General features: G+C 44.0%; 1 protein-coding gene across 1 annotated transcript in view; it reads right to left on the bottom strand.

Moving 5' to 3' along the window:
- Window positions 1-26632, bottom strand: part of LOC127623917 (integrin alpha-X-like) — a 52293-nt gene that overhangs the window by 13876 nt on the left and 11785 nt on the right. The window contains exons 6-17 of the mRNA XM_052098504.1: window positions 23782-23915; window positions 23563-23708; window positions 23014-23164; window positions 22752-22884; window positions 22557-22630; window positions 16658-16793; window positions 15762-15910; window positions 10264-10389; window positions 9626-9826; window positions 9341-9471; window positions 6981-7141; window positions 6631-6791 (exon numbers count right to left, since the gene is read on the bottom strand). Coding sequence (XP_051954464.1) covers window positions 6631-6791; window positions 6981-7141; window positions 9341-9471; window positions 9626-9826; window positions 10264-10389; window positions 15762-15910; window positions 16658-16793; window positions 22557-22630; window positions 22752-22884; window positions 23014-23164; window positions 23563-23708; window positions 23782-23915 — 1703 coding nt within the window. The remainder of the gene's footprint in view (window positions 1-6630; window positions 6792-6980; window positions 7142-9340; window positions 9472-9625; window positions 9827-10263; window positions 10390-15761; window positions 15911-16657; window positions 16794-22556; window positions 22631-22751; window positions 22885-23013; window positions 23165-23562; window positions 23709-23781; window positions 23916-26632) is intronic.

Genomic DNA, 26632 nt, shown 5'->3' with positions numbered 1-26632 from the left:
GAAGGAGACTGTAGCCCTGGTCACAATAGGCTTTGAACACTCAAAATGGTTTCGAAGATTGCAACAAACCAGGATTCTAATAAACACATTACAGATATAGCCCTCGTGCAGCATAATATCATATGCATATATATCTGTATTGGGTTTATTCGAATTCAGTGGTGGAACTGATGTTGAAGGAAAGAAACTTTTACAGTTTTTGAAATAAAACGGCCACATCCTCTGTCTTTCTAAGGTTCATTTCATAGATAACATTTTATTAATACACACAAATAAATATTATGTGATTTGCATAATTTAACAAAATTACAGTTTGATTGGAAATGAATTGAATTCTCTATTCACAAGTGATTTACCTTGAATTTGTATTTATTTTCTATAAACATTACTTGTCTCATATTTCTTCTCAAGTATGTGCTACACTGACACTTTACTTGACATGGTAAACAAGTGCACTAACGTTTTTAATAAAAATGAAAAGGGATGGTGAAATGTAATGGCTGATATAATTAATGATAATATTGTATTTCTTTGAATTAATATAAATAATTTTCAAACAATAAATATTGAAATACTTTTCCCATTTTTTGAGAACGCGTACCACTACTTCCTTTTTGGTGCTCACCGTTACCAAGTCCAATACCTGCTTTTGTCACGAACCCCGCTCCCTCGCTCCGCCCCCTCGAGCTTCCACGCTCGTTCCGCCCCCTCGAGCTCGCACGCTCGTTCCGCCCCCTCGAGCTCGCACGCTTGTTCCGCCCCCTCGAGCTCGCACGCTCGTTTTGCTCCCTCGAGCTCGCACGCTCGTTTTGCTCCCTCGAGCTTGCACGCTCGTTTTGCTCCCTCGAGCTTCCACGCTCGTTTTGCTCCTACGAGCTCTCATGCTCGTTAGCAGGTCTCCCTCCTCGGGATCGCATGCCCGCTCTCCTATCACCAGTATTAGTTTCACCCGCACTCGTCCCAATCACTAGATCATTAGTTTCACCTGTACTCGTCTTATCACCCCTTTATTCGTTACACCTGCACCGCTCGTTAGTTCCCCTATTTATATCACAGCACATTCGTTTCACACCCGTTTGTTATTGTATTTAGTTTCCCGTGTCTTTGCCCCCCCGCTAGTCTCGTCTAGTTTTGAACTCCTCTTGTCCTCCTCTTAGCTTGCCAGCTCCCCTTGTTCCCCTGTCTTTTGCTCCCCACTAGTCCCGTCTTGTTATTTCTATTCTGATTCCCCGGCTCCGACATCACGCTCCCCTTTGACGCCTCTTCACTGGATTTGCCCTGTTTGTACTGTTGCCTGCCTTTGTTGGAATAAAGCAGTTTTCTCCGACATTGTGACTGTCTCGTCTTGTGTTTGTGTGTGCGGGTTACAAAATAACCAAACTATACCGAAGACAGTCACAATGCCCCGCGCTGAGGATTCGCGCAGCTCACTAGAGCGGAGGTACACGTCACATTCAGTGCGAGGAGCTACTGTTTGGAAGCTTGACCAAGCGCTCGCGGCCCAGGGGCAGCAGGTATGTGCTATGTCTGATTTATTTCACCCTGTTTCACCTGTGTCTGCCCCTGAGCCCGTTGATGCTCTCCATGCATCCGCGAGCGCCGTATGCTCTCCATCCCCGGAGAGGTTTTATGGCTCTTCTGACGCTAACCAAGGGTTTTTCATGCAAAGCAGCGGTTATGTAACTCATAACCCCGCCCTTGACATTATGGAGCCAGCAGCCCGACTCTTGGTTTTCGCCAGGAGCCAACCCTAGAGGCTTATGTTGTGGATTTTTGTGCCCTGGCTAACCAGGTGAATTTTGATGAGGTGGCTCTGAAAGACATTTTTCAATATGGACTGAATGAGCCAGCCTCATCATTCATGCCTGGTCCCTAGCCCCGAAGCCTTACACGGCCCTAGCCCCGAAGCCTTACACGGCCCCAGTCCCGAGGCCTGTCACGGCCCCAGTCCCAAAGCCTGTCACGGCCCCAGTCCCGAAGCCTGTCACGCCCCTAGTCCCGAAGCCCGTCACGGCCCCAGCCTCGAAGCCTGGCACGGCCAGCGAGTCAACGCCCATGCCCGCCACGGCCAACGAGCCAGCGCCCATGCCCAACACGGCCAACGAGCCAGTGCCCATGCCCGCCACGGCCCACGAGCCAGCGCCCATGCCCGCCACGGCCCACGAGCCAGCGCCCATGCCCGCCACGGCCAACGAGCCAGCGCCCATGCCCGCCACGGCCAACGAGCCAGCGCCCATGCCCGCCACGGCCAACGAGCCAGCGCCCATGTCTGCCACGGTCAGCGAGCCAGCGCCTGTAGCCTCGACCGCCCCAGAGCCAGCGCCTGTAGCCTCGACCGTCCCCATGGCCACATCCCCTGTTGGCCGAAGACGTCAGAGAAGGAAGAGGGCCCCTTCTCCCCAGTCTCGTCTTGTGCTCAAGACCGCAGAGGTTCCCTCAGAGTCTTCCACGACTCTGCCGGGCTCTGCTCCGCCCCCAGAGTATTCCACGACTCTGCCGGGCTCTACTCCGCCCTCAGAGTCTTCCACGGCTCTGCCGAGCTCTGCTCCGCCCTCAGAGTCTTCCACGGCTCTGCCGAGCTCTGCTCCGCCCTCAGAGTCTTCCACGGCTCTGCCGGGCTCTGCTCCGCCCTCAGAGTCTTCCACGACTCTGCCAGCCTCTGCTCCGCCCTCAGAGTCTTCCACGGCTCTGCCAGCCTCTGCTCGCCCCTCAGAGCCCTCGCGGCCTCCGCCTCACGAGCCTCCCAAGGCTCCTCCTCCCAAGCCTCCCAGGGCTCCTCCTCTCGAGCCTCCCAGGGCTCCTCCTCTTGAGCCTCCTAGGGCTCCGTTTCTGGAGCCTCCCAGAGCTCTACCTCCAAAGCCCCCCAGGGTTCTGCCTTTCAAGTCTCTCGAGCCTCCCAGAGCTCTACCCCTCGAGCCTCCCAGAGCTCCGCCTCTCAAGCCTCCCAGGGCTTCTCCTCTCCGAGTCTTTCAGGGCTCCCCTCCTTCCAAGCCTCTCAGGGCTTCTCCTCCCGAGTCTTTCAAGGCTCCTCCTCCCAAGCCTCCCAGAGCTCTACCTCCCAAGCCCCCCAGGGTTCTGCCTTTCAAGTCTCTCGAGCCTCCCAGAGCTTTACCCCTCGAGCCTCCCAGAGCTCCGCCTCTCAAGCCTCCCAGGGCTTCTCCTCTCGAGTCTTTCAGGTCTCCCCCTCCTTCCAAGCCTCTCAGGGCTTCTCCTCTCGAGTCTTTCAGGGCTCCACCCCTCAAGCCTCTCACGGCTTCGCCTATCGAGTCTTTCATGGCTCCACCCCTCAAGCCTCTCACGGCTTTGCCTCTCGAGTCTCTCAGGGCTCCTCCCCCTCTCAAGCCTCTCAGGGCTTCCCCTCTCGAGTCTTTCAGGGCTCCTCCTCCCCTCGAGCCTCTCAGGGCTCCGTCCCTCGAGTCTTTCATGGCTCCACCCCTCAAGCCTCTCACGGCTTCACCTCTCGAGTCTGTCAGGGCTCCTCCCCCTCTCAGGCCTCTCAGGGCTTCCCCTCTCGAGTCTTTCAGGGCTCCTCCTCCCCTCGAGCCTCTCAGGGCTCCGCCCCTCGAGTCTTTCATGGCTCCACCCCTCAAGCCTCTCACGGCTTCGTCTCTCGAGTCTCTCAGGGCTCCTCCTCCTCTCGAGCCTTCCATGACTCTGCCACTAGAGCCTCCTACGGCTCCGCCTCTCGGGCCTCCTACGGCTCCCCCTCCAGAGCCTCCCACGGCTCCACCTCCCGAGCCTCTCACGGCTCTGCTCCCAAAGACTCCAGAGCTTTCTATGGCTCCGCCTCTCGAGCCTCCTACGGCTCCGCCTCTCGGGCCTCCTACGGCTCTACCCCCGAGACTACAGAGCCTGCCAGGTCGTCGCCTCGGGGACCTCCCACGGCGCCACCTCCCTTGGCTCCACCTCCAGAGCCTTCCAGGCCTACCTCGCTAGAGCCTCCCACGGCGCCACCGTCATTGGCTCCACCTCCTGAGCCTTCCAGGCCTTCGCCCCTAAAGCCTCCTTCGGCTCCACCTCCAGAGCCTTCCAGGCCTCCACCTCCAGAGCCTTCCAGACCTACCCCCCTAAAGCCTCCCTTGGCTCCACCTCCAGAGCCTTCCAGGCCTTCGCTCCTAAAGCCTCCTTCGGCTCCACCTCCAGAGCCTTCCAGGCCTTCGCCCCTAAAGCCTCCTTCGGCTCCACCTCCAGAGCCTTCCAGAACCCCACCTCAAGAGCCGCCTACAGTGCCGTCTCTGACGGCACCGCCTTTCACGGCTCAGCCCGGACTTCCTGACCCCCTTCCTGTCCTGTGGCCTCTTCCCTGGCCTCCGGACCCTATTCCTGTCCGGTGGTCACCTTCCAGACCCCCGGACCCAGTCCCTGTCCTCCAGTCGCCTTCCAGACCCCCTGACCCAGTCTCTGCCCTTTGGATGCCCCCTAGATCTCACGACCACCCGCCTGTCCGCTATGTTCCCCCTGACCTTGCCTTGAAACTGCCCATTGACCCCATGGACTGTCTCATTTCCCTCTGTGCCCCTTGGACTGCCCTCAATTTTGTTTGTGTGTTTTGTGGGTTGTCTGTTCAGGGTTTTTTGTTTGTTGGGATCGTTCAGCACCACTTCCCAGAGGTCGCGCTCCTCGCAACCGAGCGCGGCCGTCAGGAGCCGTCCGTTTTAGAGGGGGGAGTACTGTCACGAACCCCGCTCCCTCGCTCCGCCCCCTCGAGCTTCCACGCTCGCTCCGCCCCCTCGAGCTCGCACACTCGTTCCGCCCCCTCGAGCTCGCACGCTCGTTTTGCTCCCTCGAGCTCGAACGCTCGTTTTGCTCCCTCGAGCTCGCACGCTCGTTTTGCTCCCTCGAGCTTGCACGCTCGTTTTGCTCCCTCGAGCTCGCACGCTCGTTTTGCTCCCTCGAGCTTCCACGCTCGTTTTGCTCCTACGAGCTCTCATGCTCGTTAGCAGGTCTCCCTCCTCGGGCTTGCATGCCCGCTCTCCTATCACCAGTATTAGTTTCACCCGCACTCGTCCCAATCACTAGATCATTAGTTTCACCTGTACTCGTCTTATCACCCCTTTATTCGTTACACCTGCACCGCTCGTTAGTTCCCCTATTTATATCACAGCACATTCGTTTCACACCCGTTGGTTATTGTATTTAGTTTCCCGTGTCTTTGCCCCCCCGCTAGTCTCGTCTAGTTTTGAACTCCTCTTGTCCTCCTCTTAGCTTGCCAGCTCCCCTTGTTCCCCTGTCTTTTGCTCCCCACTAGTCCCGTCTTGTTATTTCTATTCTGATTCCCCGGCTCCGACATCACGCTCCCCTTTGACGCCTCTTCACTGGATTTGCCCTGTTTGTACTGTTGCCTGCCTTTGTTGGAATAAAGCAGTTTTCTCCGACATTGTGACTGTCTCGTCTTGTGTTTGTGTGTGCGGGTTACAGCTTTTTTGTTTAATTTATTCGGAATCTCATATCAACAGTTTATTTAAATTTTATCATAAAAATAGCGTTTAAATAAACTGATTCATTAAAACATTAATCGAATGAAAATATAACAATTAATACTCAAAATTTTTATCAAATCAAGTGATTTTATATAGAACCTCACAGCACAATCCAAATATAATATAATACAATTACAACTGATTTATTATTATTATTATTAGTAGTAGTAGTAGTAGTATTACAGTGAATATTACATTACTATACAGTAGTGATCTATTTCTGTTTAAATTGAGCTTTTATTTTGGCAGTGCTTTCATTTTTAAATGTTTCTGTGTTACTATGACGGTAGCTTCTCAATAAAAAAAGCAGGTCGCTACGTGAGTCAAAGTGATTATTAAACAGCAAAAGGCAGCTATTTATTTAAATAAATATGTAGTCTGGATGTACCATGAGCAACAAAGTGAATTAGCGCTCTGATTGCTGTTATCTGCTACAAACAGAGCGCAATGCTAATGATGGTGCTTTACGTATATGAGCCAAGGAGGAGCTCTGAAAGGTTTAAGCACTTTGTGTCTATATGTTAGCACAACACCAGCTCCACACATTCACTTTGAAGTGTGCAAAACATGCAAACTATATATTCATCGAATTAAATGGCAGCCTTTGTGATTTAATAATGACACTACGACACAACACGATTGTAATTTGTGTGCTGAATCTTTACTGCATGTCATTAGTACATCAGATGTATCATTTTTGGTATCAGAGCATTTTTACGAGCATGAGTACAAGTACATGAGCGTGGTTTCGGACTTTATTCCGATACCAGTATGTCTGTTAATGCATGATGTTCTGTAAAGCTGTTGTGAAAAGTGCTATACAAATAAAATTAATTCACATCCCTACTTTATATTTATTTCATGCTTTAATGAGATGATCATAGTTATAAACATGTAATAATTAGTATTTTCAAAATGGATTTTTTTTTAATATTGAAAGGCTGGGTGTGGGACAGACATCTGTACGAAGGCATGATAAAAAAGTTTTTATAACATTTTTAATGAGACCTTCATATATCAAAAAGGGACAAGAAAGTGCCCAAGTCTCTTTCTCACACACACACACAAACACACACACACACACACACACACACACACACACACACACACACACACACACACACACACACACACACACACACACACTGACCGGGATGCTGATGGAGAGAGTAGTGCAGACAGGAGAAATAGTGGTGAGGTTGCTGCTGGGGGTCCAGAAAAAGGAGGCTGAACTGGGACCAAACAACAACCGAGGGGTCCTGAGCTGAGAGTCCAGCTCCAGAGCCACTGATACAACAGCAGTGAGAGGATCTGCAAAAATACACATGCACATGTTTGATTTCATAAACTATATTCAAAAATTATCTTTTTTGCATCACAATTGATTAAATAATCATTGCTTTAAAAAATTACAGATTGATCAATATTGGCCTTACTACAGAAAAATTAAACATTCATCAACAACTAGCACATTTATCTCAAGTTCACAGTCTAACTCACCTTGTATATTACCCTTGATAACCTCCTTCAAGGTGACACAAATGGTAAGTGTTGCAACAGAAATGTTGAGGCCGAGGGGAGCGGAGCAATGGAAGAATTTCTGAGGAATGATTGGCGGGTCAACTGTGACGTTTATGGGCAAACACATGACCGGCTGAGTTCTGTTAAAATGTGATTAAACATGAATAAGATTATGGCTCTTCATAGCTAGACTATAGACTCTTGCTTCTATTCCTCCCTTGTACACACAGACTAGTCTCAGATCAAATTTTGATCAAATGTCCACTCATTTTTCACTAATTACTTTATACTGTAATATCTAAATAACCATTTGTAGACCCAGCTGAAAAGGCCAGCTTAACCAGTATGCTGGTTAGTGCTTGTTTGGTGCTGGTCTAGCTAGTGGACAAGCATAGCCATGCTTTTCACCAGCAAAACCTAGCTGGGGAAGCTGGCTGACCATCATGGTCTTTCTGATGAAGCTGGTTAAGCTAGTTAAACCAGCCCCCAAAACTCAACAAAAGGTGGTGTCCAGCAATGCTGATCTTTTCAGCTGCACCATGATCTAAATGAGCTACTGTTTTATTGCTAATCAGTCTACTATTGTGGCAAGCAACATTGATTATCAATTTCAGGCTCTGCTCGCATTAATCTGAATACATTTGAAAATATTGTTTTCGTTTTCTAAACACTCTCTGCCACATTGCCGTTTTCAAGCATTTTTGAAAAAGTTTCTCATCCACACTGAAACATTTGAAAACTCTTAAATTGCCATTCCCTGTGTGGACTGAAACGCAATTCTCCTCGTGTTCCTTAACCGTACAGCAATTCCGAGGAATCTTCCCGTCGCCTTTGAAGGAATGCAATGTGAAGGTTGTACAAAGTAACATTTATCTTTAACAACGCTAACAAAGTGAATAGCAGACACAACCATTGATATACATACATAGACACCTTATTAGCAGCTGTTCCAATTGACCACGGCACGTTGGCGAATCCGCCATATTGGAAAGGTCAAGAGCAGTTTGTCAGCACATAAAGGTATACGATCTTCAACAGTCTGGAGTATTTTCTAGCCAACTTTCACATTATCTGATTTTCCATAAACACTGGGTAATATTTCAGATTATATAAAATTCCAAGTTAAACTGAATATTTGTAAAACGCTCTTTTAAATAATGTTAATAATCAGAGCACTGTCTGATGCTGGAAGCTTCAGATATATACTGTAAGTGGTGGTACCAGTGATCATAAACCCAATGGGATAGATGGGTTATAACCATAAATGAATCTAACTCAAAAACATCTCAAATCTTTTTCAAATCTAACATCTAAAATGCAATATACAGTAACTTCAATAGTAAGGGTAAGGGACAATACCCCTGGAGTAACCTGAAGAGAAGGTGCCTTGCTCAAGGAGACAATGGTGGTAGCTGTGGGGATCGAACCAGCAGATTTCTGCTTACCAGTTATATGCTTTAGCCCACTATGCCACCACCACTCAGCTATATGCCACTTTTTCGACACATAGTAAGTTGTCTTTATATATAGAACTTTTCAGAGACTCATGATAGTGAGTAAGTTGATAGTTGATGCAATTTCCTGACTTCACATCTAAAACAAGTTTTAACAAACTGCATATAAAGTCCTCTATAAATGAATATATCTTGGCGAATATATTGTAAATAAGCACCCTGTCAGTCAATTAATTACTTGATGAACTGTCTTCACTCAACAGCAGTTTATGCAGCAGTCTGAGGCTTCTTCTCCTTTCACTTATATTCAAACAGCTTTCCTTGTTAACCGTTCCAAGATGGCGCCACGCCTGACATATCCAAACCAGCCGAATGAGGCATCTACACATGTGTATATATATGGGCATCAAAATGTAGCTACAACATGGACCACCATCTTGATTGTTTTGGGTTGAATGGATCACATGACTGCATGACATGATAGCAAATATGTAATCGTTTTCAGATATCCCCATTTTCTATGTGAACACGTTTTCAAATGTATTCACTAATGAGAGCGTTTTCGAAAAACTTAATTTTCACTGTCAAAAACACTGTTTCTGTATGGATGGAAGGCCAAAACATAGAGAAAAAGATGCGTTTTCAAATGAAAACTTATTAGTGTGGACATGGCCTCAGATTTACCCTCTAATAAACATCACATAAAAACTAAACAAACTGTGGTTGATTGCTTATCATGTTGGTCAAACAGTCTCTTCCTGTTTAAGTGGGTGGTTCTAGTACAAATTAAGCTGAAAAGTGGACAAGGATTTATGTAGGTAATCGAAAGTGTTGCTCTGCAAGACTACAGATACAAACATGTACTGTACAAACACACACACTTGCCTGAGTACAGTAACAGCACCTCTAGATCCCACCACTACATCAGTGAGAGAGTCAGCAGTCAGATCACCTGCAGAGTGAATAGAGACTCCAAAATACTGCAGTCCATGGCCTACTGCTGATCCACTCACTCTCTACACATGAAAGTAAAGGAGAGGGAAAGAGATCTATGAAGGATATCCAAATCTATCTGTTGTGGGTTTTAAAACATGTTCACTATTATTTTTAGCGATTGAAAGCCATACATCACACAACCAAACGGTAAAATACTGCAAAACCTCTCCCTACCTGACTGTATTCTTTTCTGATTCCTCCCGGTCGTCCCAAGAAAATGTAAATTGCCCCATTGCCTTGCTCTTCGTGAGATGCCCCCACTGCCAACTCTTCAAGACCATCTCCATTCATGTCCTGTAGAGCGGCTAGAGAAGCACCAAACCGGCCAAAATCATTCCCCACTGCTCCACGGAGAAACATTGAGCAGTTCAGTGTCTAATGGGATAATGGGAGTTTCAGCACATACAGTATGCTATTGTAAACATTATAGTTTTGTGTGATGAAAGGTTTATAAGTTAAAGGACATGAATCTGCATTCACAGAGAGTGTTTATAGGTATGTGTTAAATACTGTCAAGTAACTTCTCACTAATAAAGAGTACCAGGATCTCACAATAGATCTTGAAGATGTACCATAGAAGTACCATGTTTTTTTTTTTGGACACCACAACGATTGTAACAACATGATATTCTTTGATGTACCTTGTTATATGACCATGGTAATCAAACAGTACCATGGAATATATCATAATATCATGGTATTACCATTTGATACCATTACTGAAACATAGTGCCATCACAGATGTTTCTTGTGTGTACTATACTATATCAGTATTTTACTGAAGTATGAGTGTGTGTGATAATCCTGATTACCTCAGTGTTTAGCGGGCATATCCGGACCTCTCCTCCCACTCCATGGGCATAAAATAAAGGAGCTCCGACTGCTAACAACCCAGAAACATTCAACACACACAACTCTGCTCCAAAATATGAGCCCAGCTGCAGACAGAGAGATAAAGAAAATGAAGAGATAAAAAAGAAAAGAAAGAAAGTGGTATGATGTGGAGAAAGTGAAATAGCCATTAAAGGGGTCATGTGATGAGGAATAAAATGTAGAATATAGGAATAAAATACAGAAGAGGTCATTCTACTATAAAACATATTGTAATATTTAGGACTTAGAATGAATCCCCAATGGAATAAAAGCTTTTATTGAAACCAAGCGGCAACAAAAACCTCGTTCTCTACTTCCGTGACTACCCTACATCTCTAGGGGTCCATTCATTTTTGACCACCTCTACAGTGAAAAGACAGCAACGCCTACTTAAAATCAATGCACCCTTGGCCCCGCCCACTAGTGCTTCAGTTCATAAACTGAGAGAGAGCAGGACAGACAGGCCCAGTGTGGACTTACTATTCCTGAACACCAAAGGGGACCCATCTGGACTATTTTTCATTATTATTGTATATATACACTCACCTAAAGGATTATTAGGAACACCATACTAATACTGTGTTTGACCCCCTTTCACCTTCAGAACTGCCTTAATTCTACGTGGCATTGATTCAACATGGTGCTGAAAGCATTCTTTAGAAATGTTGGCCCATATTGATAGGATAGCATCTTGCAGTTGATGGAGATTTGTGGGATGCACATCCAGGGCACGAAGCTCCCGTTCCACCACATCCCAAAGATGCTCTATTGGGTTGAGATCTGGTGACTGTGGGGGCCATTTTAGTACAGTGAACTCATTATCATGTTCAAGAAACCAATTTGAAATGATTTGAGCTTTGTGACATGGTGCATTATCCTGCTGGAAGTAGCCATCAGAGGATGGGTACATGGTGGCCATAAAGGCATGGACATGGTCAGAAACGATGCCCAATTGGCACTAAGGGGCCTAAAGTGTGCCAAGAAAACATCCCCCACACCATTACACCACCACCACCAGCCTGCACAGTGGTAACAAGGCATGATGGATCCATGTTCTCGTTCTGTTTACGCCAAATTCTGACTCTACCATCTGAATGTCTCAACAGAAATCGAGACTCATCAGACCAGGCAACATTTTTCCAGTCTTCAACTGTCCAATTTTGGTGAGCTCTTGCAAATTGTAGCCTCTTTTTCCTATTTGTAGTGGAGATGAGTGGTACCCGGTGGGGTCTTCTGCTGTTATAGCCCATCCGCCTCAAGGTTGTGCATGTTGTGGCTTCACAAATGCTTTGCTGCATACCTCGGTTGTAACGAGTGGTTATTTCAGGCAAAGTTGCTCTTCTATCAGCTTGAATCAGTCGGCCCATTCGCCTCTGACCTCTAGCATCAACAAGGCATTTTCGGCCACAGGACTGCCACATACTGGATGTTTTTCCCTTTTCACACCATTCTTTGTAAACCCTAGAAATGGTTGTGTGTGAAAATCCCAGTAACTGAGCAGATTGTGAAATACTCAGACCGGCCCGTCTGGCACCAACAACCATGCCATGCTCAAAATTGCTTAAATCACCTTTCTTTCCCATTCTGACATTCAGTTTGGAGTTCAGGAGATTGTCTTGACCAGGACCACACCCCTAAATGCATTGAAGCAACTGCCATGTGATTGGTTGATTAGATAATTGCATTAATGAGAAATTGAACAGATGTTCCTAATAATCCTTTAGGTGAGTGTATATACATGCACTAGACAGATGTATTCAACAGTTTTCATTTATCTCAAGCTGCTTTTTAAAAACGCGGTGACAAGTTACAACTCTGAAAAGGAGACACCATTTGGTTTCATTCAGCTGCTGTGCCTCCTCTTTTGTTTTGGGCACAAATGCATCATGGACACGTTCTCACGTCCATCTGCGCTATTTTTAATTGTTGGTATATATAAACATCCACTAGATAGACGTCTTTGACCATCTTGATGTGTTTCCAGCGATGTGCATTTCAGTGAAGGGTGATACTGGAAACTGGATATGTGTGTGTGTCTAGTTTACACCATGCTTTGTGCTATGTATGTGCATCATGTGGATGTGCCTTCAGCGTATTTCAGCATGGGTTGCATGCTTTTTTTGGCTCATATCAGAATTGATCACTTGTGAACATTCATTAAATGATTCAAGCTTTGCAAAGGAACTGTTGAAAAACGGGGCAGTTAAAAACACTATTAGACCCGATGCAAAACCATGAGTAAACAGTTCCATTCATGAATATTTCAAATGTCATGACTGTTTGATTATTTAATGTGCTGACACTCTGTCTACACAGGGCGTGTCCGCTGACGCAGTTTAATACATTTGGATGCAATGTGTTGGATGCACATTATGTGTAAATCCTGAAATGTAGTTTTATAATGTTGTGGAGCTTGTTCATTCTCTTCCGATTGAATTTCAAATATGGCTGTATTAGAGGGGCTGCATGATGTTAGCCAATCACAACAGTGGACGTTTACAATTAAGTTTCAAGGAGACACTTGGGCCAAAACCATGTGTTTCAGACAGAGGGCCAGAGACAGGGTGGGAAAATGTTTATATATTACTAAATTATGACTGTTTTGATGCAAAAAAATTACTAAAATTATCAAGAGACCTCAGGGATGATAATAAAACTATGCATTTCATGACCCCTTTAAGGAACTGTAAAATAACATCAAATACCTTGTGCTAAATTATTCCAATTATTCTATCATGCAACTATTGACACAAGTAAACGTCTTGGTTACAGATGTAGCCTCTGTGAGGTTGTGGAGAATACCTTATATGGACTTACTGACGGAGAAGTTCACATGTGGAATGAAGCCACTGGGAGGACCCTATCTACAGAGGGTACACAGCAACAGTGGCTGAGGCAGAGCAAAGCTCTGTCAAGGGGAAACACAGGGTTCAACTGTGGGGAAACCGAACAGTGGAAACGCATCATACGGGATTACCGAGGGGGAATCACCACATATGGAGCACTGAGCCCAAATACATGGGCTCACCTGAAAAGGGGCATACCACGAGTACTGTGCCTGGTGGCATTACTCCTCCACCTACTTCATCACCTTGATTATCACCTTGAAAGGACAAATGCACAAATGCCAGCGATACACACGACTGGCTGCCCAGCCTACCTGTTGTTACCCCGTAACACTCGGGTTGAAACCAGTTCTATGGGGAGGTTGTTGAACCTCGCAAAAGTATTGGATGTAGCCCAACCCGCTGCTCTGCATATGTCTGTTAGATTGGTGACCCTCGCCAGTGCCCAGGAGGACGCAACACCTCTAGTGGAGTGTGCCCGGAATCCCAAGGGGCACAGCAGGTCTTGTCATTGGTAAGCCAAGGAAATGGCATCCACAATCCAATGGGCCAGCCTCTGTTTGGAGACAGCTTTCCCCTTCTGCTGTCCTCCAAAACAGACAAAGAGCTGCTCCGAGCATCTAAAGCTCTGCTTGTGGTCCAGATAGATGCGCAGGGCGTAAACTGGACACAGCAATGACAAGGCTGGGTCTTTCTCCTCTGAAGGGAGCTCTTGATGTTTCACCACCTCATCCTGAAAGGGAGCATGGAAACTTTGGTCACGTAACCGGGCCGGGGTCTTAAAATCATGTGAGAGTGTGCCATCCCGAACTCCAGGCATTCGCTGGTGACAGAGCGCCTGCAGGTCCCCAACCCTCTTGATAGAAGTGAGTGCCACCAGGTGGGCCATCTTCAGAGACAAAGTGCTGAGATCAGCAGGCTAGCACCGACTGTACATGCTCGTTCGTAAGGCATGCCATCATGGTGACCGAGTCCAACTCCATACAGAGAAAATGGATGTTTCTGCATATGGGAGAGCCTGATCTTCCCTCAGTTGACCTTAAGCACCAGTCGGTCAAGGTACTGAAGAACAATTTCCCTGTGCGCACACAATAGATCTCGGGAGTGAGCAAGGATCAGCCAGTCGTCGAGATAATTGAGGATGCGAATTGCCTTCTGCCTCAGCGGGGCCAGGGCAGAATCTGCAGTGGAGAGGATGGTGGAGAGGATTGCACTTAACCTGGGAAGCCGTCTGGCGAACTGGAAAGCATGGCCAAGACAGATCGTCCTGATGAGCCATCACGACAGGCTGGAAAGCACTAACCATGCTTCCAGTCTCTGCGCTAATGGCACCAGGGGACGATTGGTTTTATCAGGCCTGGGGTTGGTGGTTTGCTGTGAGGCAGAGCAGACACCTCACCGGGAAGATCATCCAGTGTTGTCCCTCGAGCCTGTAACGTTGGCCGGAGGCTGGGGCAGGTGAGCGGCCTAAGAACGGCTGCACTTACCTGTTTGCCGGCTTTCTTTCGACAGAGAACAAGGGAACACGAGATACTCGTGTCCTGCTCGTTGACCGGAAAGACTTTCAACGCCTGGCTTTCGCAAGCGTGAGGGCCGAAAGGGCTGAGTATTGGAAAATGACCCAAGGAACGAGGAAACTGCTCTTTTATTGACAAATAAGTGCAGAAGTGGGGCCCGTGCACTCACCTGGGTCAGGCCAGTCAGTCGCCCCATCCCTGGATCACCCCTCCGTGGGTTCTTGGTGGCTGGCTGACAAGCTGGTGGTATCTTCGGGCGGGAGGATCTTCTGTTCAGAGACCGGCGTGCAGGCTCCAGTGGTGGGGGAGCCGGGGCCAATGCCGCAGGAGGACGGCCCTGTTGAGAGGCATACGGGGCGTGGGACTTCTGAGGCCTGAAGGCGCCTGAGTCACAGCATGGCAGAATATGTTTGATGGCCTCCGTCTGCTTCTTCACTATTGAGAAATGATGGGCGAAGTCCTCAACAGTGTCACCAAAGAGCCCCCCTTGGGAGATGGGAGCATCGAGAAAGTGAACCTTTTCAGCGTCACGCATCTCCGCAAGGTTGAGCCACGGGTGCCACTCTTGGACCACCAAGGTGGACATTGTCTGGCCCAGACATGCGCCGTGACTTTTAATGCCCGTAGAGCGAGTTCGGTCATGGTGCGCAGTTCCTGCATAAGCCCTGGGTTGGTCCTACCCTTGTGCAGATCTTTACGCGCCTTGGCCTGGTGGACCTTCAGGATAGGCATGGCATGCATGGCGGAGGCATCCTGACCCACGGCATTGTAAGCCTTCGCCAATAATGATGAAGAAAACGTACATGCCTTGGAAGGGAGCCTTGGTCGGTTCCTCCAGGTGGCTGCGATGCAGTGGCACATATCCCTTAGCCGCTCTTTCGTCGAGGGTATTTAGGGTGGACGAGCCGGTGAAGCGTGTACGGGCAGAAAAAGATGCCATATCATTGTGTAATAAATGTCACTTGGTTTGATTTTTTTTTGTCTAATTCAATGTTTTTAAATGTGGCTTAGTTGTCAATTTACTTTTGTCACTGTACTGTATGTTTAAATTAAGTTGAAATGCTTGTTATGTACTTGTGATCCGTATATCCTGTGAAAGACGGTCCAGCCATGGTGCTGATGGTTTTGTGTGAATCCCAACACCAGACCCTTGTGTCTATGTCTTGGCGCCCCAGCAAAGTAAACAACATTACCATTTACTGTTGCCACAGCTACAGAGTAACCTGCAGTGGGTTATAAAAAGGTTGACAATTAGTAAAACTGTGATTATTTTTGCAATTCTGATTGATGATGCTTACAGAATTTAAACACTTCAGCTTTAAATAGTGGTAAAATACTACAAGTTTACAATTAAAACGAAATAAATAGACTGAATAGTGTGAGTTCACAAAATCCTGTGTTGCAAACGTTATAGTGTAATTAAGTGTGAGAAAATATTTTCATTAATTCCTCTACAACAGCACACAGTGAACTGTAGGTTGAGCCTGTATTTTGTTTTGAAACAGAACTGCATTACGGTTAAAGCAGCTGTGTGCATAACTAAAAACGTAGTATGAGTGAATATGTTAAAAAACTGAGAGGCTGCATGAACTGTTCACAACTGTAGTGCAGGATATGGAAACATCTGCAGTTAGATGATAAAAATATTTGACCGCATACAGTACAACACAGTGTGACCAACAAAACAGAAATAAGTTTCTTCCTGCCCAAAATGAACACATCACACTTCATCAACAACACAACTGCTTGTTGTATGGTTCAGTAATATTTACATAAATTTCCCCAAGAGTAAATATAAAACTAAAATGTGTGAACAAACAAAATGAAAAACCTGACTTTCTGTTAAAACGTAGCACAAACGGTGCAGGAGATACATGATAACGTTGAATACTTATGTTATTAATGGTCTTATCAAGTATGTAAAAAAAATTAAAAAAAATAAAATAAAAATGATATATAGAATGTCTCACCCAGATATGAGTCACGGATGTCCTCCTCTGTTTTTGTGGCATTAATAAATGAAGAATTGATTAGTTGATGAGTAAGACCCTGCACAATCCCTCCTGACCATGTGTATGCCCCAACTGCTCCAAACAACCTCAAACCCTACATAATACAGAGAGAGACCTTTCATTTAATTTAGAAAATCACATTACCACCACTAACAAAACATATCTGTAAAATATCCCATCTGTCTGTAGCTGCCCAGTTAACACACGTCCATGCATGATTCTGAGATGTCTGTTTTAGATATTTTAATCTGGAAAGCCTCACAATCTAATTAACATCTGCTAAACATCAGTCACATGGGGTAACCTCCTCGTGGTCGCTATAATGTGTGATTCTTGCTCTCGGTATGTGCGTGGTGAGATGTACGTGGATGCTACGGAGAATAGCGTGAAGACCCCACACACGCTTCATCTCCGCAGTAACACGCTCAACAAGCCACATGATTGGATGAGTGGATTAACATCTCAGATGTGGAGGCAACTGAGATTTGTCCTCTGCCACCCAGATTGAAGAGGGTCAATATGCCACCACAAGGACTTAGAGCGCATTGGGAATTGGGCAGTCAAAATTGGGGAGAAAAAAAAAGATCAGATTTACAAACATTCATAAATGTCTCAAATACATATGCTGAATATTGACATCTGAGACATACTTATTGACATACATCTTATGGACATATTGCAGATGAGCAAACAACATAGAAAAATACATTTTCCAGAAGTAAAGACACACAACAAATAGACGTCTGGGTGATGTACGTGTACAATCAAGGTGGTTTTACTACCTACTAGCTGGATTTGTAGCTTGGCCAAGCTTGTCATTTATGGTCATTAGTTGGTCTAGATGGTTTATTAGTGGGTGGTGCCAGGTTGACCTTAACTCTTAAGATAGGGGGTTGTTCACACAGGATGCATTTTTTGTATTACATCTGCAATGTTTTGTTTATTTTTTTTTTATACAATGGTATATGCTTCCATTAAAGCTATCAGTCCACATTATATCAACTTAATAGAAAGAAAAAAAAAATCATGTTTAATAGCAGAATTCCAGGTGAAAAACAACACTACCCATGAGTCCTGAAAGGAAATGATTCACCAGCCAAAAAATGCGCCTTCAGTCTGTCGCCCTACATTTTCAATCTACATATATATATTTTTGAATATTTTGCAATAAAATTGCAATATATTGTTTCTAACTTATAAACTTAAACATATAAACTATAACCATCTGTACTGTTGAGATGAGGGTGTGGTCGAGCACCCGTCTGGGGAGAGAGAAAGCGGTGAGGACATCCACCTGAGGTGAATTGTGACTAATTACTGTTTCCATGTTCACAGTGAGAGTCGGGGGAGATAAAAGACGGCCCAGTCCACAGAAAGAGGGAGAGAGAGCCCAGCTGAGAAGCTGCATGTGTGTTGGCCGCTGCCGTTGATCTGTTTATATTGTAGAGCCCGATATTTATATCGAAGGCGAGTTTCTGGTGCTGGCTACTATTGAAAGTTTGTGCCTGATTTTTCCAATGTAACAGCCTGCTGACTGATCTAAATAAATAGAGAGCCCCAGAACCGGTCCAGTGGAAGGAGTCATGCCAACAAACTTTCACGCAAGTAAAAGCTGCACTTTGTGGTGGGCCACTTCTGCATTCCCCTGATTTCTCCCTCCCTTTTGTTTTACAGACGGACGCATCGGACAGGGAGCTGGGTGCTGTTCTGTCCCAAGTGGTAGAGGGGGATGAGCATCCAGTGCTGTACATTATTCGAAAGCTGTCTATGACAGGGACGAAGTACAGCACCATAGAGGAGAGTTTGGCCATCAAGTCTCTCATCGCTCTCCACTACTATTTGTTGGGATGAGCCTTCACCCTCTGTTCAGACCATGGCCCACTCCAATGGCTCCACCGCATGAAGGATGCCAACGCCCAGATCACATGTTGGCATTTGGCACTCCAGCCATTTAAGTGCGAGGTGGTCCACAGACGGGGGGCACAGATGGCTGTTGTGGACTCCCTCTCCAGGAAAGGGAGGGAAGGGGTCTGGATGGTTTCCCCAGACTGAGTTGGGCAGTGGGGGTATGTGGAGGTGTGGACATGGTCGAGCACCCATCTGGGGAGAGAGATAGTAGTAAGGACATCCAACTGAGATTAATTGTGACTAATTACTGTTTCCATGTTCACAGTGAGAGTAAGGGGAGATATAAGACATAGAGTTGCCCTTGATGTTGTCGCCCCACTTCGATTAAAGAAAATTAAAGAAATAAGCCCTGCACCATGGTACAATGATCACACTCATGCTCTCAAGAGAGCAGGTCGGAAAATGGAGCGCATGTGGAAAAATACAAAATTAGAAGTATTTCAGGGTGCATGGAAGGATAGTGTCTGTAGCTACAAACACGCACTCAAAGCTGCCAGGTCAGCATATTTTAGTAAACTCATAGAAAATAACCACAACAATCCTAGATGTTTATTCAGTACTGTGGCTAAATTGGTTAGGAATAAAGCCTCAACAGAACCAGATATTACGTCACAGCTCAAGAGTAATGACTTCATGAATTTCTTCACAGATAAAATTGAAATAATCAGAAATAAAATTGGAATTATACAATCATCTGTCATAGCACCTCAGAAAACAGTGTCGAATAATTTCCCTCATGTGCAACTTCAATCCTTCGCTATCATAGGTCATGAAGAGCTAACAAATCTTATCGGAATATCAAAAGCCACAACTTGTTTGTTAGATCCTATACCAACTAAGCTCTTAAAAGAGGTATCTCCTGTATTATCAGAACCTCTTCTTAATATCATTAACTCCTCGCTATGCTTAGGACATGTCCCAATAAACTTTAAAATGGCAATAATCAAACCGCTAATTAAGAAGCCACAACTTAATCCTGGAGAACTTGATAATTATAGACCGATTTCAAATCTCCTGTTTATGTCAAAAATACTAGAAAGGTAGTATCCTCCCAAATATGTTCATTTCTACAGAGAAATAGTATATATGAAGAATTTCAATCAGGATTTAAGCCTCATCACAGTACAGAGACTGCACTTATCAGAGTTACAAATGACTTGCTCTTATCATCTGATCACGGCTGCATTTCTCTTCTAGTTCTTTTAGATCTTAGTGCTGCATTCGACACGATAGATCACGACATTCTCTTGAATAGGCTAGAGAATTATGTTGGAATTTGTGGAGTGGCATTAGCATGGTTTAGGTCATATTTAGCAGACCGCTACCACTTTGTCTATGTAAATGAGGAAGTGTCAAACCAAACAAAAGTAAAATATGGAGTGCCACAGGGATCAGTTTTAGGGCCTCTGCTTTTCTCCATGTATATGCTTCCCCTAGGAGATATTATCAGGAATCGTGGAATAAGTTTCCACTGCTATGCTGACGATACACAACTTTATATTTCTTCAAAACCTGATGAGATTTCACAATTCTCAAAATTAGCAGAGTGTATTAATGAAATAAAAGATTGGATGGCCAGAAATTTCCTTCTACTCAATTCTTACAAAACAGAGGTTCTAATTATTGGACCAAAATACTCTAAAAATAAGCCACTAAAATATAATTTGACTCTAGATGGATGTACTGTTACATCATCTTCAACAGCGAAGAACTTCGGTGTTATATTTGATACCAATCTGTTCTTTGAAAATCAAATTACAAATGTTTGTAGAACAGCATTCTTCCACCTAAGAAATATTGCTAAATTGAGGCATATGCTCTCGGTTGCTGATGCCGAAAAACTAATTCATGCGTTCATGACCCCAAGACTAGATTATTGTAATGCATTACTGGGAGGATGTCCAGCAAGATCAATAAATAAACTTCAATTGGTTCAAAATGCAGCAGCCAGAGTGCTGACGAGAACCAAGAAATATGATCATATTAGCCCCATTTTATCATCGTTACATTGGCTACCTGTTAAATTCAGTATTGATTTTAAAATTCTGTTAACTACGTACAAATCTTTGAATGGTCTAGCTCCATGAGTACTTAAGTGATCTTCTACCACGCTATATTCCAACACGTTCATTAAGATCGCAAAATTCAGGCCTATTAATAGTTCCTAGAATATCAAAATCCACTAAAGGAGGAAGATCCTTTTCATATTTGGCTCCTAAACTATGGAATAGTCTCCCAAACACTGTTCGAGATGCAGACACACTCTCTCAGTTCAAGTCTAGACTAAAGACTCATCTATTTAGCCAGGCATACACCTAATTTATCCTCCAACCAACAATTAGGCTGCTTTAGTTGGGTCTGCCGGAACCAGAAACCAGAAACATTGAGCATGATCTCTAACTCTGCAATAAATTAAATGGCATCTACCCTTACATCTTTTTATTTGTTTCCCTGTCTCAACCTCGGGACTCCTATCCTGAGGTCACCAGAACCGGCTGGATCCAGCACCATTCCTGCTTCATGTTGGACTCCACTGCTACATGTCGCAGAATGATGATGACTAAATGCAGCCGGTGCCAGCCAAACATCACTTCAATCTATTATGACGGACTTTAGAGGATGAAATGATGCCAACTCCAACCTGCATCACCTCGGTCTATTTATGGACTACGATCTTGAAATGAAATGCTTAGACTAACTATTGCCAACAAAACCCTTCATCAGCCAATTAACAAGGACAATTGCGTCTATGTGAACTTCTGCAATTAATCAAGATGGACTTCAAAGACTTTGGTCATTAATCTTACAGTTCAAACACAATCAATGTTTAATCACTGACCCTTAACACTTAGTTTAATAATTTTAAACCATGATTTTACCTATACATAATTAATATTTACATTACATTCATAATGTTAGCCAGAGGGAACTGGCCCCCACAGTGAGTCTGGTTTCTCCCAAGGTTATTTTTCTCCATTAATCTACATCTTATGGAGTTTTGTGTTCCTTGCCACAGTCGCCTACAGCTTGCTCACTGGGGTTATTAATACAATTATCATTTAATTATTTTTAAACACTATTAAAAATCGTATTTTATCTAAATTACACAATGATGATTAATCGACTTTATAGACATTACAGTTTTATCTTCTGTTAATGCTGATATTCTGTAAAGCTGCTTTGAAACGATGTGTGTTGTGAAAGGTGCTATACAAATAAATTTGACTTGAATTGACTTGACTTGCTTAAAAGACATTCCTGTGTTGGAATCGCCATCTCCCACTTCCTCCTTTTGATCCAAATATGAAAATCTGTTACAATAATCTTGTGGTTTACCTCAGGGCTGGATGGTTTGCTTTATGAAATCTCAATGGAAGAAATGAATGGGAAAAATGCTTTCAGAACCAAGAAGGCTGAAGTTGGTGGGCTCATATACTATGTGAAGTCCCCCTTAAAGATGTTGTGTCATTGCTGCACCACTAGAAGCACCAAACGGTTTTTCAGGTTTAAATTAGTTTCTTAAAACAGTCCGCCATCTTCCATTGATCCGAAAAACAGATAACCGCACCCCAAATGTACAGCATTAGCATAGAGACATACAGTTTTCTTAATGGCTACTACACATGCGCCGCTCAGATCCATTTTCCACAGCTGGGTTTCTTATTTGACTGTCCACAGCTGTCAAATAAGCCATTTTCATACATAAAGCCTGCTAAATTACAGTAAAATTGCAGTAAAATTACCAGACTACTAACTACTAATCGTTTTGCTATCAGTCCGTGGGGCGGAGTGCCCCTTAATTGTTTCACTGTCAGTCAGGGTGAGGCAAACCTGGGGAGGCAATGCCCCCCAGTTTTTTTAAAAACCATGAAGAGGATATTAATTCTTGATAAGAACAAAAGCTACACATATTAATGTCAGACTGATAACATTGGAAAACATTACTAACCTCAGAGAGGGCCACACTGAAGCCACCCTGTGACAATTCCATCTGAAAAGAGCTGAAATTCCCTGTGTCAGTCCCTAAAGAGAGAGAGAGAGAGAGAGAGAGAGAGAGAGAGAATTTAATGAGATTTAATGAGATGAGATTTCGTTTAATGAGATGCTAGTTTATTTAGTTTTTTCCTCTTTTATTTCTCTGTACCTTCAATGGAGAATATTCTTTCCCTCAGCTCACTTAGAATTGAGACGAGAGCGCTGAAACTCACTGTCTCGAACACAAACTCAGGAGACGAAGCGATTTTCTCCAGCTCAGAGTGAGAATACGCCTTACCAACCTGAAGAACAAGAAAACGGACCATCATGACACCAATCATTATGAGAATAGAGATGCTGGAAACAGAAACTGTTAATAGAGCTTTAATTGTACATAATCCAGAATATTCCTTTCAAAAGTCAGAGTTTACCCCAAGGGCAAATCTCTTAATGCCTCGTTCAATGGCTATGGGGATGACATTTTCAAATTTCTCATTGTCGTTTGACTTTCCATCAGTGATCACCAGCAATAACTTCTGAGAGTTGTTCCTCATGCCCACATTCTCAGAAAACATCTGCTCTCTGAGAGAGTACAAGAAAGAAAGAAGCATGTGTACATAAACAAGTAAAAAAAGAAATACAAAAAATATTGCAGATGGAATACAAGAATGGGTCCTGTATGAATGGCTCCTAGGTCTTCCTCAGAAACACTGAACTCAAGTGCAAAATGGATTGCTGTGGATTGTGTATCTGTGATAGGTTTATATTTAAACATATGGAAATCAAACAAACAATATAATAACTTGTAAAACCACTTTTTGCATTGTCTAATCAATGCTTTCATCAGCAACAATAATGCATTGTCTTTGAATTATCCTTATTTGGGCACTTTTCGTAGCAAATTTAACTTGATTAATTAATCAGCAAATAATGTTCTAAAAGTTTTAGTGATTTTTTGGGTACACTTTACATGCACTCACAACACAAAGCGTATAGCAGAAGGAGTGTGTGTGTCGCCCTTTGCCTGCGTCACATCTTTCATTAGCTGATCGGGGTCTGGATTCACTGCAAAGTTCTCAAAGTGAAAGACAGCCGACACTCTGGTAGAGAATTTCGCCACAGCAACCTGAAAAAGATAAATAATATTAAACAATAGAAATGTAACAACAATAGACGCACACACATAAGCACAAACAAACCTGGGCTTTTGTGTCTAAGAACAAGCCAATCAAGTCCTTGATGAATTTAATCATCATTTTAAAATCGTCTTCGGAGATACTGCCAGAGTCATCAAACAGAATAACAGCATCCAGTGGGGGAATAACGTGACATTCTGAAAACACACAAACACAGAATCTGCAGTTTGACATAAAATAACAAATATAACAGTGTTTGGGGTAATGTGGTTCAAGTAACATGCATTCTGTTGCATTCCTTCTGACCACCAGAGATGGTGCTACAGCAGTGGATAATCATAGTATCAGCCAGATAGGTAAAAAAATATACCAACAAAGTCACACTGAGTGAAATATTAGCCACTGCAGCTCGACACCAAGCATTTATTGTTTTCTCAATCTCACCTTCGGATTAGATCATAAGAATATTCATCGCATCATCAAGTGCAGCTATTCTCTGAGCAGCGAATACTCATCCTCCCAAGTGTTGACGATATGGTTTTGCATTGGATTTAACCATTTTTGTTCATCATGAATTCGGTCGATAAGTTCATTTCTAATACAGAGCTTATATTTATATAATGTTGGTGTCACTGTACCTCAAGGTTCTCTCCAGGGGTGTGTAATCTATGCTATTTGGCTAGATATCCACATTAGCTCATATCCTCATTGTTTTTTACCTTTGTAATTGCTTATGAACATCGGTGTTTAAAGTGCAGTAAAAATAAAGCGTTTTGTTGAAACTGACTTTGTTGTCAGTCTCTGTTCCGGTGGAATTGGTTCTTGCTTATATATCCGTTCCATTATTTTGTGTTCTTTCTCTTACTCTCTTATGTCGGTCCTAACCTTAGGTTTTTTTTGAGTCAGTGAACTGGTATTCTTCCTCCTCTCAGTTCCTCATGGTTCATCTGGGGAAAGTATATTTAGCAATCAGTCCTTTACTTACCACCACTGAAATGACTTACAACTCCATTTCTACTGCTTATACACTGAATTGCCAGCTCTGTTTTAATGAGCTTCCTTCTGATGATGGTTATGATCTTTATCCATCGTGCCTGGGACTTCTTCATCTGAAGGAAGCACTTCCCGACCCATGCCTGCATATTCGTTTTCTGTCCCCTCTGTACCACAGTTCTTACTACTCACCATCAGGTGTGGTTCGCTCAAGCCAGATTTCCAAAGGCCTGTAAAAAGGGACCTACCCATTGTACCCGAACATCTTTCTGGTATGGATGTCTTTGAGGTGTTGGAAAAGTGCATGAGGCCATCCAGCAGGTCACACAGGTGAGCCATACTTCAGAATGCAAACAACACCTGCTAATCACTATTACACGCCTTTGCAGCCAAGCTTCCATCATTTCCCCACCAACCAACCGCAGAGTTTTCATGGCTCTGAAGATGCACAAATGCGTTATCCCATGCTTGTCCCACCCCCCTGTCATACCCCGGGGGCACTGCATCAGTACCCCATCATAACCTTGAAATGCCTGAGATTTTCGGACTGGTGGTCGGATGTTTATTGGCACAACATCTGAGTTATTGGAGTGGCACAATGTCGTGCCCTTGGGTCTTGACAACTTGTAAGTAAAGGATATACTTTGCAGTTCCGACGCTGTGCCCCAAAGTGTTCCCAATGAAACAACTATTGTGGTAGACTCAGTCCATTCAGCAGCACTGTCTCAGAACATGTGTTCATTGAAAAGAGCAGTAGAGAAAGTTATGCCAAGTTCAAACGGGCATTTTTTACTCAACATATTTTCTTGTTCCAAAGCAAGACAGATTTTTGTTCAATTTTAGATTTAAGGAGACTCAACAAGTTCTTAAAGAGGCTTCTTTTTCACATATTGCACAAGGCCAACATCAACGAGAGAGACCTAGCGCTTCAGCACAGGCTAGGGCTTCAGATCAACTGGGCTCTCCCCTGCACAGAGCATCACTTTTCTCAGTATGGAGTTTGACTCAGTCATCATGATGCACAACTCATGAACGAGCAACTACATATGGCATCCTCGGCGGCGGTACTCCCTCTCGGGTTGATGCATAACTATCATCCCGTGATGATGATAACTACCAGTGCATGACTATCATCCCGTGGTGCCGCCAAACTTTCAGCCCTTGGTCAGACCTGGCATTTCTACGGGCAGGGGTCCCCTTAGAGCAAGTCTCGAGGTGTGTCGTGGTTATGACAGATGCCTTAAAATCAGGCTGGGGCACTGTGTGCAATGTGCAGGTGGTATTGGGGCTCTGGACATAATCAATGAGGTTCCCGTTTAGCATCTTAAACTTGTGTCCCACCTTCATCGATTTGATCGGTTATCACATATGACATTGACGAGTAGTGTTAGACCACTGAGTGCGGTAAAAATGTAACTTTTTTTAAACCATTATGTTATTCCTGCAACAACTTATTGACAATTAGACAGCGGTGCATAATGCACTGCAGCAAAACAGTAACAAGGAAATCAATTATTGTGGGGACATGTCCCCCTCAAAGTATATTGTGATTATGGCCCTGGCATCAATTACACTCACCTAAACTCTTAAGTTCTGCTGGGAAATCATTAACGTGAATAGATTCTTTTGGACAGTTAATGTTAATTAAGCATTTAAAATAAACAATTAACTTATATTGAGCATTGGGGACTAATTTTTATTCATTTTAGTCATTTTAGCTTCCCCAACCCTTGTTTCTGTGATTTGCCATTAGTTATGAACTAACAACAAACAATATATTTTTACAGCATTTATTAAGATTTGTTCATATTAATTTATTAATATACTACTATGAATTTTTTAATTAGTTAATAATATATTAATTAACATTAAGAATGTTCATGTTAACTACCGTGTTCATTTATGTAATCATAAAAAACCA

The sequence above is a fragment of the Xyrauchen texanus genome, chromosome 3 (assembly GCF_025860055.1).
Source record: "Xyrauchen texanus isolate HMW12.3.18 chromosome 3, RBS_HiC_50CHRs, whole genome shotgun sequence".
Lineage (NCBI taxonomy): Eukaryota > Metazoa > Chordata > Actinopteri > Cypriniformes > Catostomidae > Xyrauchen > Xyrauchen texanus.
Note: the sequence above shows the minus strand (reverse complement) of the source record. Positions and strands in the feature narration are given on the sequence as shown.